The sequence below is a fragment of the Pinus tabuliformis genome, chromosome 3_2 (genome assembly GCF_031772625.1).
Source record: "Pinus tabuliformis cultivar Carrire ecotype Pingquan chromosome 3_2, CPIR1, whole genome shotgun sequence".
NCBI classification, from domain to species: Eukaryota; Viridiplantae; Streptophyta; class Pinopsida; order Pinales; family Pinaceae; genus Pinus; species Pinus tabuliformis.
Window position 1 is genome coordinate 626,592,496 of NC_142302.1, and position 19,608 is coordinate 626,612,103.

General features: G+C 38.2%; 1 protein-coding gene across 1 annotated transcript in view; it reads left to right on the top strand.

Moving 5' to 3' along the window:
* Positions 1–18,898, top strand: part of LOC149182191 (ABC transporter A family member 7-like) — a 299,560-nt gene extending 280,662 nt beyond the window's left edge. The window contains exons 13-18 of the mRNA XM_089416795.1: positions 17,090–17,199; positions 17,370–17,454; positions 17,570–17,698; positions 17,867–17,972; positions 18,225–18,313; positions 18,457–18,898. Of these exons, the coding sequence (XP_089272921.1) occupies positions 17,090–17,199; positions 17,370–17,454; positions 17,570–17,698; positions 17,867–17,972; positions 18,225–18,313; positions 18,457–18,756 (819 nt within the window). The 3' untranslated portion in view covers positions 18,757–18,898. The remainder of the gene's footprint in view (positions 1–17,089; positions 17,200–17,369; positions 17,455–17,569; positions 17,699–17,866; positions 17,973–18,224; positions 18,314–18,456) is intronic.
* Positions 18,899–19,608: the final 710 nt, after the last annotated feature.

A 19,608-nucleotide genomic window follows, 5' to 3' on the forward strand; every position in this document is an offset into this window, starting at 1 on the left:
GGTCAACACTCCATATCAAAATGTGCCATCCACTTGTACCGTTTAAGATCAAATCCATGATAGTGGGAAAACATGGACAAGTTGTCAAATCAGTGTCGACAATGAAAGGAAAAATAATAAGCAAATTATAGAAGAACTGATGTCGCTGGTAAAAAATATGGAGCTTAATCAAGAAAAACTTGTAACTAATTACGTCAAGGATATGGGAACTTTATACACCCACCTGGAAAAACGTGATAAGGAGATGGAAATCATGAAAATTAAACACTCTGATCACGTAACCAACATGCAAAGTCAGCATGCTAAGGAAATGGAAACCATGAAAACTAATCATGACAGGGAAATTAATTCTATGCAAAACAAGTTATTAGCCCTAGAGGAAAATATGACGATCATGGAATTCAATCATTCAAATCAAGTGACTGCCATGGAAGCAAGTTATCAGGAAGAAATAAGTTCGATTCAGAACAAGTTGTCAACTATGGATGAAGAAATGACCATCATGAGATTCAATTATAATAATCAATAGGAAATCATAAGAAAGAGATAAACTATATGCAAAATTGTTTCATGGGCATGAAAGCAAAAAATGATAAAATTATAAAGGACATGGAAGTTGGTCAAATATCTCTTCAGAATAGATTATTGGCCATAGAAGAAAAGCAGGTACCATGTGTCATAAATACAAATGGAATACATATCATCGAAAACAGATTAAAAATAATGGAAGTTAATCATTCTAATCAGATGTCCATTATTCAGAATCAAATAAAGGCTATGCAAGCTAATCATGTCACTCTGCAAGAAAGATTCGTGAAAACTGAACTCAATCAAGTGAAGTTAATAGTAAGACATGCCAGAGAAATGGGTTCATTACATAAGAGGCTGGAAGAGAGGAAATCACAGGGCCCATCTTGTTGTGAATATCCCGAGAAAGAGGCTAACTCCATTATCGAAGATTTAACTAAGAATGACATGATCAAAGAAGAAATTAAAAGAGGTCAAGTTATAACTCATGACACTTGTGAAACTGATCCATCATTCTTAACAGAGCAGATGCAGAATGAAGAAAGACATGTCATGCATATCTTACATACTTCATCTGAGAGTTTTGAAGTAGAATGTTCCACATCATCAGCGACACAACCTACCACAAAGAAAAAACATAAGAGAAAAAGAATAAGGAAGCGGTTTGATGCATCTGATGGTCGCGAGCAGCTTGATTTTCGGATAGGAAAAAGCCCTACCGTATGCAGAATTGGAAATGGCACATCAGAGAAATAGCAGACAAATTTGCCTGAAAGCAGGCAAATAATCAGTATGCACTGTATTGAATGCATCTGATGCCATGGAGCATCTTTTTTTTGTATTTCTAACCTTATGCCCTGTTATTTCAATATTTCATTTTGTAGTTAGATTTGTGTTTTTCATGTTATTAGACTAGTTAATAAATAAAGAGCTTATATATTTCCTGTGCTTAATGTTATGTGATGATTTATTGGATGGACGCTACTTATGTTATATTGTGTGTTGCGTGGATGCAGCTTCTGGATTCTCACATTCCTCCGTTGTAGCAACGTGTCCCCAAGTAAAGCCATATGTTGACCACTATGTGTCAACGACCCATAGCATTACACCCCCTTTTTTCGCAAAAGGGATAGCGCGTGATCGACGTGTCCGTGCCGTTCAACTATCATTATCAGTGTGATCATCATGTTATATTGTAAACCCTTTCTGCATGTGTAAATTGTAAATAATATCAGCAGATTCGTATCGTGTATGTAATTGCCTAGGTAAACCTATTCTTCTGGTGACGATTTACATTCTGGGAGGTTTTTTGTCTCACCGATCCATTCTCGGATAGCTGGCAGAGTTTTCCTTCAACCTTATCCCAAATCCGGAGTGGATTTTGTCACTAGGGATCTTAGGGGAGTCTTAGTGTACTAGATCGAGTCTATGTAAAAGTGATTTGGGAATAATTCTAACTATTTGGTTAGGTTATTTTATTACAAATTGCTTAATCTACTGGATTATATTTGTGTCGCAGAATTGGGTAGTTTGTGAGGGTCTTTTGCAAATGGGTTTTCCCCCTTGAGATGTAAAAAATGTGAAATTATGATGTAAAGTGTCTGAGGGTTGAAAAAATAATCTATCCCCTTATAGGTTAATGAATTAAATTTTCTGGCAAAAAATTTAATTAAAATCCTAAGCCAGAAATTTAATTAATTATAGGTCCTAGGTAAATTTAAATTTTCCAAAGACAAAATTCATGGGTCCTTTAAAATTCAAATTTTAAAAGGTCTCGGGAGTAAGGTAAATTAATTATTTTGCTAAATTTTAACACTTTGGTCCCTAGGGTTAAATCAAAGTCAAAATTTTGAGGAAATTAATTCAAAAATTTCAATTTTTGAATTAATTAAAATTCATTTAGTTGAAAATTTCAAATTTCCTCAATGATTTAAAATTTCGACAGACGGGATTAAAATTTCGAATTTCCTCATCAACGGTCGAGATCGCTTTGACGAGGATCACTCGAACTAGCCGTTGGGGGATTTATCTTTAAATAGGAGGTCATTTGTCAGTTGAAGTGATCCGATCTTTGAGTCGTGTGCCAAGTGAAAATTCCTCTTGTAATCTTTTTATGAGCAATAAAGGAAGACTTTGGGGTTAATTTTGCTGGTGTTACTCTTCGTGGAAATACTGTAAAATGTGTCATTTTCATGCATAGATTTCTTTTAAGTCATTGACAATAGCTCTCTGAAGAGTGATTTGAGTACATGTATCTTGCTCAGTTGTTGGGGTTTCAATAGTTTTGAATATAATAGCAGGTATCTCTATTAAATCTGAATTTTATTATTGTTTTCTCACCCTATGTTGATGGTTGAATTGAGTTGTGCACGAAATTTTTGATTTTTTAGATCATCGGGTATTCGGGGAAGTTTTCAGTTGAACTAGCCAACTCTCGATTCGTATTTTCTGAATAGCCTAGTTTGATTTGATCCCGGGCTTATCATAAGATTTTTATTGGTGATGTATGAAGGGTTTTGGGCGAAACACCTATTTAAATTTAAAATTTCAAAATCTTTCTGTGTTAAATTGATAGATCTGGCTTTTAAGAGCCTTATATTATCAAATCTATTAGAATATTTCTATTTAGTATTTAATGCTCATTCTTTTAGCTGTTGCTATTTTTATTCTTTTAGCAGTTTCTTAGATGAAACTGATTGTTTCCATATTCTACATAGAAACCTGATGTTTCTATTATTGTAAATATCTCTGTATTATCATTGAGCTGTTTGCTCATTCTGATTTAATTCATTCGATATTCTTTTATGGTATCAGAGCACAGGAATTTTTTTTCGAAATAATTTTTCATAGTTTGAAAAATTCAGTAGTTCATTTCGAAACTGCTCTCAGGGTCTGTAGATTTCTTGATCAGCTATCCTCTTCGCATCTTAATCTCTTGAGTTCCTTCATTCCTTTCTAAGGTCGAGCCCTCTGTAAGCCAGGTAGCCTTCACTGAGTCTTAGCCTCGGCTTTGCTCACTGTGATAAAAGCTTACAGTCGTCAATCTCGATACAGAAAGGGATTCTTCTCCTGCATTATCATTTTATGAGGAATTAACTTTGTGGCGGTGCTCGGAATCATGAAATTGCCTTGAAATTAAAACCCGGCATTTCGAATCCGGGGGCAGCAGTCTATTTGTCGGTTGAACAGTTTATTTGTTTGAAGCCTTGTTGTCTCATCGTGGCCCTTGAAGCCTAGCCACTGAGCATATCAGTGTTCGCTGCGAGGTGTGGCCTGACTTGGTCCCTCGTTTTGACGGTGAATCCTCATTTAACGTTTCAGCTGAGGATTTGCTTCGCCACACGGGAACGTGGCAACACAGTCTTCTCTCGTTTGTTTTTCCGGAGATAAAAGACCAGGAGGAAGAATACACGCAGGCCCCGGGAGTAAAGGCTGGGAGGAACGATACTGTGGCTCCGTCACGATACTTGGAATCGCACGCCCGGTATTTTTTTTTTTTTGCTCACGTATTTTGGCTCACGTATTTTGGCAGCGGAAGCGGTGGGACCCGAACACAGTCCAGTCACGGGGCACTCGTACAGGTCCAAAGACACAAGGTTAAACTGTGACAACGGAACAAGATCCTCCAATACATGTAGTCTATTATTCGACAGATCGAGATCCTCCAGAGATTTAAGCCCCGCTTGCACTACGTGACGGCATTTTCCAGATTATAGTGACGGCATTGAAAATATCAAGCATTTTCCAGTAACGGCATTTTCCAGTGACGGCATTTTCACGTGACGGCATTTTCCAGATCATAGCCAAGCATCTGATACATTATGGTCGATACACAGTAAAACTTGTTCAGGCTTCCGCAAGGGTCTTTCTGAGCTCCGTTTGGGTTGTGTTTGCTTAGCGATTTGATCAAAGTTTATTTTGATTTTCTTTGAAGTGGTGGGACTAGAACAACAAATATAATCGTGGACAGCTCACGATTTCAGTCTACGTATATATAATCGTGGACAGCTCACGATTTCAGTCTACACTTCTGTATTGTCTTTGGGAAAATGGCCACGCTCACCAATCTGATGTTAGAAGGAAATCAACGCTTTAATGGCAGCAACTATAACATTTGGAAACAAAGAATGCTGACCATTTTTGTATACAGGCGTCTTGATCAGCTCATTTTGGGCAAAGAGCCTCGTCCCAGTACAGCTGGTACCGATCAAGATAAATTTGATGATCGAAATCGAGAGACTGTTATGCTTCTCAAGCTCTCTGTCGCTGATGATCAGTTACCACAGATTCCTTCTGGCAAGACAGCTGTCGAAATCTGGCAACAGTTGAAAGAACTGCATGAGACATCTGACAAAAGCAGAGCATTTTTTCTCAAAAATCAGTTGTTCTCCATCATGATGGATGAACATATGTCTTTACAGGAACATCTCAACAAAATTAAAGACATTCGAGATCAGCTCGAAGCCATTGGTCGGACCATGGAGGAAGAAGATATGGTAGTCATTACTCTGAAAAGTCTACTGAAATCTTATGAACACTTCATAGAAACACTCAACATTACGACCACAAATGTTGATCTGAAGTTTCCAGATTTATGTACCAAACTTCTGCAGCAGGATCGGTGGAAACAGCAGTTTGGTAGTGGTGCTTCATCCGTGCCCTCGGAAAATGCATTTGCTGCAAAATACCAGTCCTTTCAGCAGAAAGGCTCTTCTCAGCCTTTTGATCCTGCTAGGAAGAAAAGTGTGCAGTGTAATTACTGTCACAGGTTTGGTCACATGAAGAAAGATTGCCGACAGAGGATTGCTTCTGAACAGAAGAAACAGGGAGGGCCACATCAGACAGCAAATGTTGCAGAACATTCCGAGCAGACAGATTCTGCTTTTTACGCCTTTATGGCTAAAAGGTCCTCAGACCATGTTCCTTCCTCTGCATGGTACATTGATTCTGGTGCATCACGCTACTTCTCTCACAGGCGTGACTGGTTTATTGACTTCTCACCTTTCAGTGATTCCGTGGTATTTGGTGGAGGTGAAAAGTACACTGTAGCCGGCAGGGGTACAGTTCAATTTAGTCTGGTGGACGCACACTCATATTTCTGAATGTATACTATGTTCCTGGTATGGAAATTAATCTGCTATTTGTCAGCCAGATTATGAGGAATTCTCCTCATCTTGATGTTGTGTTCAGTGCACACAAGTGCTCCATCATTGACAGGGAGACCAGTCTAACAGTTGTTGTTGGCCTAGAGGACCATGGTCTATACAGGCTACTTGACACCGGTGACTCTCCAGAAGTGGCTCTAGCAGCACGTGTCTTTCCCATCAGCCCTCTATGGCATCAGCGATATGGGCATCTAAATATGCAGTATCTCTCTCAGCTCTCTCGGGAGGGACTTGTGTCAGGATTACCTGATATTCAGACTCAGCAGTTGGGGGTATGCAGCGCCTGTCAAGCGGGAAAGCAACATCGGTCTTCATTCAAAGATGGAGAATCTTGGCGCACATCTAAGGTACTTCAGTTACTTCATGCTGATATTTGTGGTCCTATGAATACAGCTTCTATCACTGCTTGCAAATATTTTTTACTTATTGTAGATGACTTCAGTAGAAAGATGTGGGTGTATTTTTTAAAAAATAAATCTGATGCTCTTAGTACCTTTCAGAAGTTTAAAACATTAGTTGAAAAAGAATCTGGTTGTAATATCATGACCCTTAGGACTGACAATGGGGGGGAATTTTGTTCCTCAGCTTTTGCCAACTTCTGTGATATTCATGGCATCAAACGTCAATTAACCACACCTTACACTCCCCAGCAGAACAGTGTTGTCGAGCGTCGCAACCGCACGGTTGTTGAAATGGTTGGTTCCATGTTACAACACAGGAGTGTTCCAAACAAATTCTGGGCTGAAGCAGTATTTACTGCTGTTTACCTTCTTAACCGATCACCTACTCAGGCTGTTAAGGCTGTTAAAGGGAAGACTCCTGAAGAAGTTTGGTCTGGTCGTAAGCCTAAGATCAGTCACCTCAAAATATTTGGCTCAGTTGCATATGTTTGGATTCCACCTGCTAAGCGCTCTAAGTTGGATTCCAAAAGCCAGAAACTCATGATGACAGGTTACAGTGATCATCACAAGGCCTATAGGCTGATAGATATAGCCACTGGTCGTCTTACCTTCAGTCGAGATGTAGTATTTGATGAAGACAGAGGATTCTTTCAGTCTTCTTCTTCTGAGCAGTGTTCTGAGGATCAGCCTCACAGTGTTCTTCTTCCGGTCGGTCCACCTGATGGGAGGGATGATGTAGCATCAGTATTTGATAATACTCTATCTGAGCTTCCTCTAGAAAATAACCCTCCCCTTGCTGCCCCTATTGCTCTTGAGTCTTCTCCACCTCCTCCTGATATTGGTTCTTCTACTCTTCGGCCTAAATGGTGGGCTAAAACCATTGGTGATCTCTGGGATGATGAGCTCCTTAAAGGTAGAACTTCTAGACATAAGAACAGACAACAGTCTACAGTTAATTTTGCTCTTATGGCTAACCTACACAGTATTTTTGAGCCTCAAACCTATTCAGAGGCTAAGGGTACATCTGAGTGGGAACAGGCTATGGAAGCCGAATTCCAGAGTCTTCAGAAGAATCACACCTGGACACTTTCTGATCTTCCTGCCGAAAAAAAGCCCATAGGCTGCAAATGGGTGTATAAAGTGAAATACAAAGCTGATGGAACCATAGACAAGTATAAAGCTCGTCTTGTGGCTCGAGGGTTCTCACAGAAGGAAGGCATCGACTATGAGGAGACGTTTGCTCCTACAGCCAAGATGAGTACCATAAGGCTTGTCCTTGCCCTAGCAGCTCAGTTCAATTGGAAAGTTCATCAGATGGATGTAAAGAGTGCTTTCCTAAATGGTGATCTCCAAGAAGAAGTCTACATGACGCAGCCTCCAGGATTCAAGGTTGCTGGTTAAGAACAGAAAGTGTGTCGGTTAGCTAAAGCAATCTATGGATTGAAACAAGCTCCTCGGGCTTGGTACATGAAAATTGATCAGTACTTGACAGATCAGGGTTTTCAGCGGAGCCCATCTGATGCAAACCTGTATATCAAGCATACTGGTGATGATATCTTGTTTGTGGTTGTCTATGTGGATGACCTTATCATTACTGGCAGCTCTGCACATTTGATCCATGGGATCAAACAAGATCTATGCAGAACTTTTGAGATGACAGACTTGGGACTTCTTCATTACTGTCTGGGGGTTGAAGTTTGGCAGACTGAAAATCAGATCTTTCTCTCTCAGTCCAAGTATGCCAAAAATCTTGTGGAAAGGTTCAGAATGCAGGATTGCAAACCGGCCACGACTCCTATGGAACCAAGGCTCAAACTTTCAGCACAGTCACCCTCTCCCCTTGTGGATGAAACTTTATTCAGGCAATTAGTGGGCAGTCTCATCTATCTTACTGCTACCAGACCTGACATTAGTTTTGCAGTAAGCTACATTTCCCGCTTCATGTCAGCTCCTAAAGCTGATCATTAGATAGCAGCAAAGCGGGTGCTACGATATGTGCGTGGTACTTCTGATTATGGCCTCTTATATACTCGTAGTTCCAATCCTATTCTCAGTGGCTACACTGACTCTGACTGGGCAGGTTCGGTTGATGACCGTAAATCTACAGCTGGGTATGTGTTTAGTCTAGGATCTGGTGTTGTTACTTGGACTAGTAAGAAGCAACAGGCAGTGGCTCTCTCCTCAACAGAAGCAGAGTATGGGGGAGCAGTTAAGGCATCCTGTGAGGCAGTTTGGCTTCGACGTATGCTTGCAGATATGCATGTTTTTCAGACAGGGCCTACTTCTTTGTTTTGTGATAATCAGGGAGTGCTCAAACTTGCCAAGAATCCAGTCTTTCATGAACGAACAAAGCATGTGGAAACTCATTGCCACTACATTCACCAGCTGGTTGAAGACGGCTCAGTTCAGTTGCAATATGTTCCCACAACAGAGTAGCCCGCCGACATTTTCACCAAGCCTCTTGGTCCTGATAAATTTGTAAAATTCCGAGGGTCTATTGGTGTTGTAAATAGATTGAGCATTAAGGGAGGGTATTAGAATATTTCTATTTAGTATTTAATGCTCATTCTTTTAGTTGTTGCTATTTTTATTCTTTTAGCAGTTTCTTAGATGAAACTGATTGTTTCCATATTCTACATAGAAACCTGATGTTTCTATTATTGTAAATATCTCTGTATTATCATTGAGCTGTTTGCTCATTCTGATTTAATTCATTCGATATTCTTTTAAAATCTGGGAGCAGAGTTAGACTCACACTCACCAGATCTGATAGATCTAAAACTTTTTTTATTTTTTCTGACTTGGGTTTCTGGGGTTTCATTTATTTTTGTATTTCCGGGTTCTGGGTGTTTGTGTTTTTAGGTACAGGTTGCAAATTTGAAGGTGAGGATTGATTGTAAAGCCAGATCTAGGCCCTGGAGGGTAAGATCTGGCCTCAAAATAATTTTTGCAGGGATACTATCCAGATTTGTTGCAGTCCAAGGGTTTAAATTTTTATTTTAAATCTGGAAAAAATCTAATAGGGGTTTTACATCTGAAGGGTTTCATATTTTCTAAAAAATTTATTAAGATCTGGAAAGAAAATTTCAAATAGATTTTTTGTTTTTGGGGGAATTTCTGGTTCTTTTTTTGCTGCCTTGGGTTTTTGTTTTGCAGTATTGCTGAAGAAATTTCGAATTTTTTTTAGGAAAAGGCCACAGCTCCAGATCTGCAATCCTCCATCCTCTTTTCGACGCTGCTGCAACCGTTTGTTTCATCGAAAATCCTTGCCACCTGTGTCCATTGTTGCCAACGCATTTTTCTTCTCCTCACTGTTGTCCATATTCGTTAATCTGCCAGCATCCTTCATTCCCTCAGCCCATTCTGCAGCTCCATCGACTTGTTTATTTTTCTACCTACAAACAAAATAAAAATAAAAAATAAATGTGATGCCTTGGACTTGCATAAACTGTCGGTCTCCTCATCCGCTGTTAAAGACCTGCACACAGTAAACCCTGCCATACCCATCCTCCCTTCCTCATCGACCCTCTCCCTAATACGCTACTATCCATCCGCTGCTGTCATTGCAGCTCCCTCTTCCAATTCCACCAAACCCTTGCATCCCACGTTCATCCCTTAACTCTGTCCATCTTTTCCTCCACGTTGCCCATTGATCATCCATCCACTACTCATTACCTCTCCCTGTGACTCTATCACTGCTTCATTTGTCGAACCTGTACCTGCACAACCAAACAAAACATTGCGTTTTCATTTTCTTTTACTTTGTTTTTAGAATGCGTTAGGTTTAGGTTTTGTTATTTTTTTTAAAAAACAATTTCGATTTTCCTTTATTTTTATTGTTTATGTATATACATTAGGTTAGTTAGTTAGAGTTAGTCACATTCCTTTTTTTTTCTTGATTTCAGCTTTAGTTACATTCATTAAAATTTAAAAAAACAAGAAAAAAGAAAAAAAAACATTCGATTTGATTTTTATTTTTTTGATTTGATTTCATTCTACCTTTTTGTTATTATTTTTTTAATTTATGATTTTAAATTTTGATTCAAAAAAATTAAAATCTAAAAAATGAAAAGTTCTAAAACTAAAAAATTCAAAAATTATACAAAATCCTAAAAATCTAAAAAACTAAAAAAATAAAAGAAAGGGTTTCATTTTTATTGTGACTTCGAGACCATCTAAAAACTTAAATCAAAGACGATTTTTCACATTAGAAGATTTTAAATATTTTTATGTGGCCTTTGGCCCATTAAAAAACTTTAAAAATTTATTGAATCTTTTGATTTGTTTGGGTCACATTTAAAAAATATCTTGATTAATCATTTACCACATTAAGTCTAGTTTCATAAAACTTAGCTCATTGAAAAAGTTTTCCTAAGGACTAATCAAATTTGTCAATTTTTTAAAATTCCTTCTTGGTGTTTTTTTGTGCTAAGAATAAAATCTTAAAGAGAACCTTTGTGGTATTAACTTTTTTATTTCTCTATAGTTAAACATAATTTTTTTTAAACTAAAGATTAACTATAAAAAGGTGATAATTTTCCTAGATTTGGGTCACTAAACATAAATCATTTTAATTCTAGAATTGGAATTGATCAACATTTAAATTTCATGGTTGTTTAAAGTTTTTTGGATCTCTAGAAATTTAACTGCTAGAATATTGTGTATCTATTGAAATTGATCGTCAATGCTTGAATTATTTAATGCTCGTTACATGTTGAACATTTTGTGAATATTTTCAAGCGATTGTTAAAAAAAATTGTCGTGGAATTATAATAGATTGCATATCTCTGTTTCCTAAGTTGAGTATTTTTTGAACAACTGTTGACATTAATTTTAAATTGCAAAGAGGTTTTTGTTCTCTTTGAGCTATAATTGTATCAGAAAGATTTGAAATAAGCTTGTGGTTTAATTATAATATCTTCAGGGGTTTATTTTTAAGTCTTTATCCATAAAACGAACAGAACATTTTGGTGATTGAAAGTTTTTGCGACGTAAGTGTTTTCCCATCCTCGAGTCTAACTTCATCTCATCTTTCGGTGCATTTGCATATAAGTTAACTTTGCATAGATAAAATTTACTTCCAAGCATAAGCTTGGTCGATAGACAAATAGATCTCCATCCATCTTTTTTTGAGAAGCCTGTTTTACTAGTACTTAAAACGGTGACCATGTAGTGGTCAGAGCCACAGTTCTCTGCAGCGCCGGAGGCACCGGGGATGTTAGAAGTTCAGGAGAGGTATCCTTAATGACACCTTAGTGTGCTTCTTCTGATCTTCTCTCTACCAATTACTACGAAATCAGGCTCAACACAGAAAAGATTGAAGGGTTCACATTTAAATAGGCATTTAAACTAAAATTAACCGAGATTCTTGCATCTCACATTAGTTTTAGGATCTACATTTCATATAAGAGAGTCATTCATCTAAGCAGTAGTTGCTAATTGATTACTTGACCTTAATTTCCCTAGCAAATTCGTTGACTCTATAAGGCACTGGTATCAATCGTTTAAAAATCTAATCAAATTCTAAGTCTTGCTAAATCTTAATCAAGTACTTGATCGTCTCGTTGTGTCTCCCGAACTGGTTGGTTCCCAACTAGTTTTTCTTCATTCCATTTTGCCATAGGGTCTACCCCCTTAGTGTGTTGTAGGGAGATAGCTTAAACGTAGAGATTGGGGATCAGCGTGACAACCCCTGATTTGAACGTTGTCACTGTGACTAGACATTCTGTGCTACAATAGACTGCATTGTATTAGTTTCGATATTTACTGTAGGAAACAGTAAGTAACTTAATTCAGAAATTAACAAGTAGGAGAAACTTAATCAGTTGCTACAGTAGAAATTTGGGCATCCAAATTTTCACATGGTATCAGAGCTGTAGGTGAAACAAGAGAATAGTGTCGGAAGAGCCCGACGCTGAAGGAGGAAGGGAGTTCAAATTCATGCAGAGGCAACAATTCGAATTCCTTGAGGGTTTGAGCAGTCAGGCCAGGCGGGCAAGATTTTTGTGGTAAATCTCTCTTTGAGTGAGTCGACAGAGAGGTAGGATTTCCAGATCGAAATTTGTCAATGACAGAGGGACCAACGTAATAGAATCTTCAATGAAGAGGGGTTTCTAGTGGGACACAGTTTTCTGCAGGTAGCTGCTGGGCAAAAAGACGTTAGAAGGAAGAGAGAGACAGGGTTGAGGGAATTCTTTCTCAAAGGACTTCCAGCCAAGGAGTCTAAATTCTCTCTAGTTGAGTAGCAGCGGAGAGGGGCAAATCTACAAGCTCCAGTAGGGAGTGCATAGGCTAGTCTAGTGCTGTGAAGAGGAGAGAGGAGGCTATTCGACATTTCAATTGGCAGAGATGGCAGCCAATGGATTGAGAGATCAGGATAGGTTGGATGGGGCATCCAACTATGTGATTTGGAAGGCAAAGATGTCATGCCTTCTAGATCAGCATTTTCTCAAAGTCTACGTCGACAACGTGGTAGCTGAACCCATGGATCCAGATCCGCTCAAGAAGTACAAGGGAGAAATGGCAAAGACAAAGAGAATGATCCTTGATGGAGTGAAGGATCATATAGTTTGTCACATCGCTAGCAAAAACACTGCCAAGGAGATGTGGGATGCATTGTCGACGCTATATCAATGTTCTTCCGAGTAGCGGAAGATGTACTTGGAGCAGAAGATGAGATGTATGCAAATGCAAAAGGGGGAACACATTGATATGTTCCTTGCAGAGCTTCAGGAGCCTCGAGATGAGCTGGAAGTTATGGGGTCAACACCTCAAGGTTCCGAGATGGTAAGACTGGCCCTAAATTAAGTATCTGAGGAGTGGCAGGTCTTTGTCCAGAGTATCCTGGGCAGGGCAACTTTTCCAAACTGGGATGAAATGTGAGCAGCTCGTAAGTAAGTGGAGCTGAGGAGGGACTTAGTTAAGTGTAAACTTGATGGAAACAACAGCAATGGGTCAAAGCCCAAGGAGGAGGAAGAGAATGCAGCCCTCACATCCAAAGGGCATCAGGAGCAATGAAAGAAGAAGAAAGATGTTTTGAAGATCAAATACTTTAGGTGTGGTGAACTCGGTCACTACGCAACACAATGTCCTCTTAGGAAGAAGGGAAAAGATGAGAAGCATGATCCGAAAGTTCCAGCCGCGAAGATCGAGAAGGATGCGTTTGCCATGACAGCCGAGATACCTCCAAGAGGGAGATGGGTTGATTTAGAGCTGTAGTTTGAAAGAGCTATAGATGGGCGGGATCCTTGAAGGGCCCACCTCTCGGATCAATTCCTTGCTACAAGAGCCCAGATCAGGAGTAGCAGGATGGACCAATGTCAGTTGGTGCAAAGGAGTGTTGGAGTGACAGTTGTAGTGGCTAGTAGCGTAAGAGACTTAGCAACGTAGAGCAGAGCTGGCATTAGTGCAAATGGCACAGAGCAGAGGTCAACAGTAGCGCAGAGGCTTCAAAGGGTCATCATGGAGACTAGCAGTAGTCAGAACTCCAGCAAACGAGATGCATCATACTGAACACTAGTTCATGATTTGGGATGCTTTTCCATTGTTGATGCAATAGCAGCAGCAGTTGGAGAAAATTGTAGTGCAAAGTGCAAACACAGTTGGCAGTGGCAACGCCAGCAACAACATGGATGCAAAATTGAGAGGGAGTTGTAGTAGGGATGCCGTGTTGACAGTGGCAGGGTCAGCAACAATACGAATGCAAAATTTGCACATTAGTTGGTGGACAAGGTGTCAGACATCAGCAACGCAAAAGTATATGGTTCAGAATCAAAGTAATGCTTCAGCAGGTTGCATTGCTAGAGCATATTCCTCGCTACGAGGGAGTGTTGATTTTTTATAGCATCAGATGTGCTTTAAGTCTCAAAATTCGCAGGAAGGCTTAGACACATGCATTCTCCAATACCCAGAAATCGTTTAGGGAAATTCCACGTAGAGACAGTTTTATTAAAATAATTAATTATTTTTAATGGGACCCTAAGTCTAAATTTAGGAAATTAAAATAATTAATGGATATTAATCTAAACTGTGGGCGTAACTTCTAAAAGAAGATGAGGATCAAGCCAAAATGATCTAAGCCATTGATTAGAAGTTAATCTGGGCCGTTGCTTGTCCAACATAAAGATATAGAAGAGGCTTGAGGGGCACTTGGAGAACACACAGTGGGGAGATCAAAAGTTCGATTTTCTGAAGCAGAGCAGCGGCCAGAGAGATTTTTGATAGTGATATTTTGCAGAGAGGCACGGGGATAGTATCCATTGAGGAGTCTTTTCCTGGGCTAGAGAGTACAAGGCAGATAAGACAAAATGACGTCCAGAGAGAGGCTGACGCTTGCTCACGCAGTTGCGGTGCAGAGCTTAGAGGGAAATCGAATTTCCTGCTGAGGGAATCGAGTTTCAGAAGCTGGGAGCCAAAGTGTGAGACTGAGAAGATGGAAATCGAAGTTTTTGCACAACAGAGAATCCAAAGAAGGAGCAACACAGTCCCCAGCAGAGGTGATGCAGAGACTGCGTGGGGTTGACGCAGTTTTGCGCAGAAGCTGACGCAAAAGGGACGCAGAGCCTCCTTCCAACGAGATTAGGGTTGGAATCTTCTAGTGACAGGGTGAGATTATCTCACTACTTGTTTTGTTTAGTTTCTCTCTATATCGAATAGCCATTTGGGCATCCAACGAATTGTACTCAGAAATTACTATAGCTTAATAATAAACCCTCAATTGCTGCACCGATCTTCCCGCATTGGGTTTTTCTGGGGACATTTGTCCAAAAATAACTGTGTTGATGTGTTGTATTTCTTTCCTATTCAGTTTCTTGTTTCCACTTATAACTAAATGGTGTAGACTACAGTGTATTAGTTTCAATATTTATTGTAGGAAACAGTAAGTGACTTGATTCAGAAATTAACAAGTAGGAGAAACTTAATTATTTACTGCAGTAGAAATTTGGGCATCCAAATTTTAACACTCCGATGTTGATTTTTTATTTTTGAGGAAAATTTTGAATTTTTCTTAAAACCCCTTTTTTTATTAATACAAAAAATAATATTTTGGACTAATATCCTCAAAAAATTCACTTTGACTTAACCACCAAGGTCCAAGGGGTCAAATTTTTTTAAAAATTCGATTTTTCCCTTCTTGGGGGTCCTTCAAAATTTATTTTTTCTTTGACCCGCGAATTTTTTATTATTTTCCACTTGGAGAGAATTTATTCTCTCAAATTACATATTGACTCAAAATTAATTCATTTTCTAGATTAGGATTTTTATTTAATTTTGCCAAAAAATTAATTAAATCACTGAAGGGGGTTAATTATTTTTTCTACCCTCAAATATTTTAGCCATGGTGTCTAACTATGAGTAACCATGTACTCAAATATTTTTTACATCAAGATATTACAATTTAATTCAACCCTTAAAAGAGGAAATACACCTTTAAACATAGACCCTTAGGACACTATCCAATTCTGCGACACAATATGATCTAGTATGAAACCAAGTGTCTATAATAAAATAATTTAGTCATGGTGTTTAACTATGAGTAACCATTCACTAAAGTATTCCTAGACACATTTTTACATAGACTTGATAAACACTACGACTCACCTAAGACCTTGTCAACAAAATCCACCCTAGCTTTGGGGTTATAATTGGATGAAAAACTCTGCCAATTATCCTTGTTTACAAACACACATAATTCAGGAAGGTTAAAAAACTTCCTAGGATGAAATCCTTTGACAAAAATCATCTGTTTATCTAGGTGCTATTACATGACTTAATGGTCATAGTAGCATCATTTCCAATCATTTTTGCAGAAATTGGGTTTGCAATGATACAACTGGAAGCTAAATGATGCCATTGATCCTTGAAAAAAATTGTCTGGTGCTTTGTACTCTGCTTCTTGGACTGTTGACAAAGTGTGGTCAACAGTACCCTCAAAATTAAATGAAATGAAAATTGAGTACAAGAGCAGTGTGAAATGAAATATCATAATCATAGGTGTACAAGTAACTTATACCAAGACAGAAAAGTAAAACCATTGAAAGTGAAGGAGAGCCAGGAAAGATGAAACTTTCAGATGTAGGTCATCGGGGCAGATGTCAACACCAAGCATCAGCCGCTATTGTTTTCTGGACAGTGGCCTAGACTGATAGGGCCTTGGGGGATAATCCTGATGACATCAACGTGCTCTTGATGATCATTGGGGCAGAGGATGAAGAAGCGATTGGTTAACTTTTAGTGCAGAATCTACAGACCTGAATTTTGGCTTTGATTATTTTTTCAATAATTTTCTGGAAAGGAAAAGATCTCAATAATGTGATGCAGCCTTTACAATCTGAAATGGATTATTGCTGTCAGGCGGACTTCCTCAATCATTGTTTTTAGTTTAATGGCTCTTCCAAGATAAACAGTGTTAACATGGTTTTCTTCTTCCTTAAATATGTGAACAGGCTTCCTTATGTCTTACGCTATCTACTGGAAACTAAATTTGTTTTCAAATATCTGAGGATTGCCTCAAATAGGGACTTGGTAAACAAGATTCAGGAAACTAGCGGCCAGGGAAAATTTTAGGGTTTAATTTTTGCGGATGGGCTAATTTTCCATGATTTTTCTAAAAAAATGATTAACTAATATCCATTTTTTATAAAAATGATTTGCCCAAATTCTATAAGGTAAAGTTATTTTACCTAAAAAATTGTCAAAATTTTGCGGAGGCTGCACAAAATCATAAAAAATTTGAATATTTTTACAAAAATATCACCAAACACTTTATGTATTGCATGTTAAGATTCCCTAAGTTTTCTAAACTTTAAAATTAATTTCCATAAAATTTTCCTTACTAGTGGTTCAAACTTCAAATCCTCCACTAATTTCATTTTGAGCATATTCTACAGCATTGGTCTTTATCCCCTTTTTGTATGATTTAAAGCCCAAACGTATATAAATGACATAATTTGCCATCATTTCCAAAATAACGTTTGACTGTGTTGTTTCTTGCAGATGATTGGACTTTTGGCTCCCACGTCAGGGACAGCATACATAGGGGGTCTGGATATACGGACAGATATGGATAAAATATACACAAGCATGGGAGTTTGTCCGCAGCATGAGTAATTACTCATGCCCTGGGAACTCCCTCGATGATGTGCATTTTATAGCATTATTTTGAATGTGAAATATTCAGCTAGATTTTGATGAAAATTATTGTTCTTTACTGGGTATAATTCTGCTCGTTTTCTTGTCGTGGAAATTTCTCTGAAACAATGTATTATTTTCACAGCTTGATCTGGGAAACTCTAACAGGAAGGGAACATCTATTGTTTTATGGTAGGCTGAAGAACCTAAAAGGTGTCTCTCTTCAAAATGTAAGCTTAACAATTTAACATTTTCTTCAACTGTTCCCAAATAAGTGGATGACTTTACAATACTAGGGTCTGAACTGTGGGTAAATCGTTTTTTATTATGATCTTTATATTGTAGGCAGTACAAGAATCCTTGAAAAGTGTGGATCTTTTCAATGGAGGTGTGGGTGATAAGCCATCGGGAAAATACAGTGGTGGCATGAAGAGAAGACTCAGTGTTGCCATTTCCCTCATTGGAGATCCTCAGGTGGGTGAAACTTTCGAACTTGCGCCATTAATATTGCTGTAGCATTCTAGTGAAAGCTATTTAGTAGAGCCTTTTATCTTTTAAGTGAACCAATTTTCATTTTGTTGGGGGGATGATTGAAATCTGAAACTTAGGAATAAGGTTATTCTTCCTGCTTGTTTGAACTAGGTTGTGTATATGGATGAGCCCAGTACAGGGTTGGATCCAGCTTCAAGAAGCAAACTATGGAATGTTGTGAAGCAGGCAAAGGAGAACAGAGCAATCATTTTGACAAGTATTGGCCCTAAAGCTTTGTTTGTAGATGTCGCTGCTATATCTGATGAACTGTTCTTATTCTCATACTTGAGCATGAAATTCAGTCTTTTTTTTAACTCTAAAGATGCTGTTATCAATACCAACGGAAAATTGTATACAGGAGACTTCTATTCTCTCCAAATAACTTGAGAAATGTGGCTATTGCTAATTTTCTTTCAGTAAATAATTTAGGGAATTAACTTTGACTTCAAAATCTTTTTTGTGATTCCAGCACATTCTATGGAAGAGGCAGAGGTGCTATGTGATCGTATGGGAATTTTTGTGGACGGCCAACTACAGTGCATTGGAAACTCTAAAGAGGTTAGTTATTATGTTGTGTATGCTTTCAGTATATTATGTTGTGTATGCATGGAAAGCCATCATTATGGATTTGCAGGATAGAATGGTTGTCTGGCCTTTTTAATTCATGACTCGTTAAACGCTAATGAGATTTTGGACTGCAGCTTAAGGCAAGGTATGGAGGATCATATGTATTGACCATAACTACAGCACCAACTGAGGAGGAAGACGTGATGAAGTTGGTTCAAGGTTTGTCTAGAAATGCAAAGAAAGTTTACAGTCTCTCTGGGACACAGAAATTTGAACTACCAAAACTGGACATACAAATTGCAGATGTCTTTCGAATGATAGAGCGTGCCAAAGGCTATCTTACCATCCAGGCCTGGGGTATTGCAGACATAACCCTAGAAGACGTGTTTATTAAAGTTGCACGTGAATCCCAATCAGTGGTGGTTCTTTCATGATCACATATTTCAGTGTCTAGAACTTATCTAAAGATTAGTTAATCTTTACTACGTATTCTTTGTATTGTCTCTATATTGTCTGTTATAAATACTTGATAACTCAAAATGATTTGATATTTAAATTAAAACCATATTACTACAAGCATAGCTTCTTTTGGTAAGACCACACTTTCTTCTAGATCAGAAATTGTTCTTGTACATACTTGTCTGCGTAATATAAGTTGTGCTTTCTAGAAAGAGAGAAAATAAATTCTTCAAGATGCCCTCTTTTGTCTAATTGATAAAATTTCATGTTGCATGCTTTTGTGCAATTTAATAGGATGTGACATTAACTCCGCCTATAAATCTGAATGTGAAGCATGTGTTTTATGAACATGATAGATTACCATCAGTCAAGGCCCTGCAGCCATTTCATACGATGTGACATTAATATCCACCTATAAATCTGAATGTGAAGCATTTGTTTTATGAACATGATAGATTACCATCAGTCAAGGCCCTGCAGCCATGTAGCAAATATTACTTTTTATTGTTATCATAAAATGGTTATAGAAATGCTGTATCTATTGTGGAATTCGAAATGGAAGATGATAATGTTCATGGAAAGTTCCAACTAGCCAGCTTTCCCAATTTGACTATCCACTTAGGAGGTGACACCTTCTAAGGGTTTTCAAGCCTTCTTCCTTGACTTGTAATTTTTGTTCTAAGGATCTACCTTCTAGTAATTAGGCTGAGAGTGAAGGTAGTACCTATGATACCAAATGTTGGAAATATTGAGAGGGGGGTGAATCAATATTTCTTTTACAATTTTTACTTTACCGGTTTAAATCACTTATAAATAGAACACAAAAT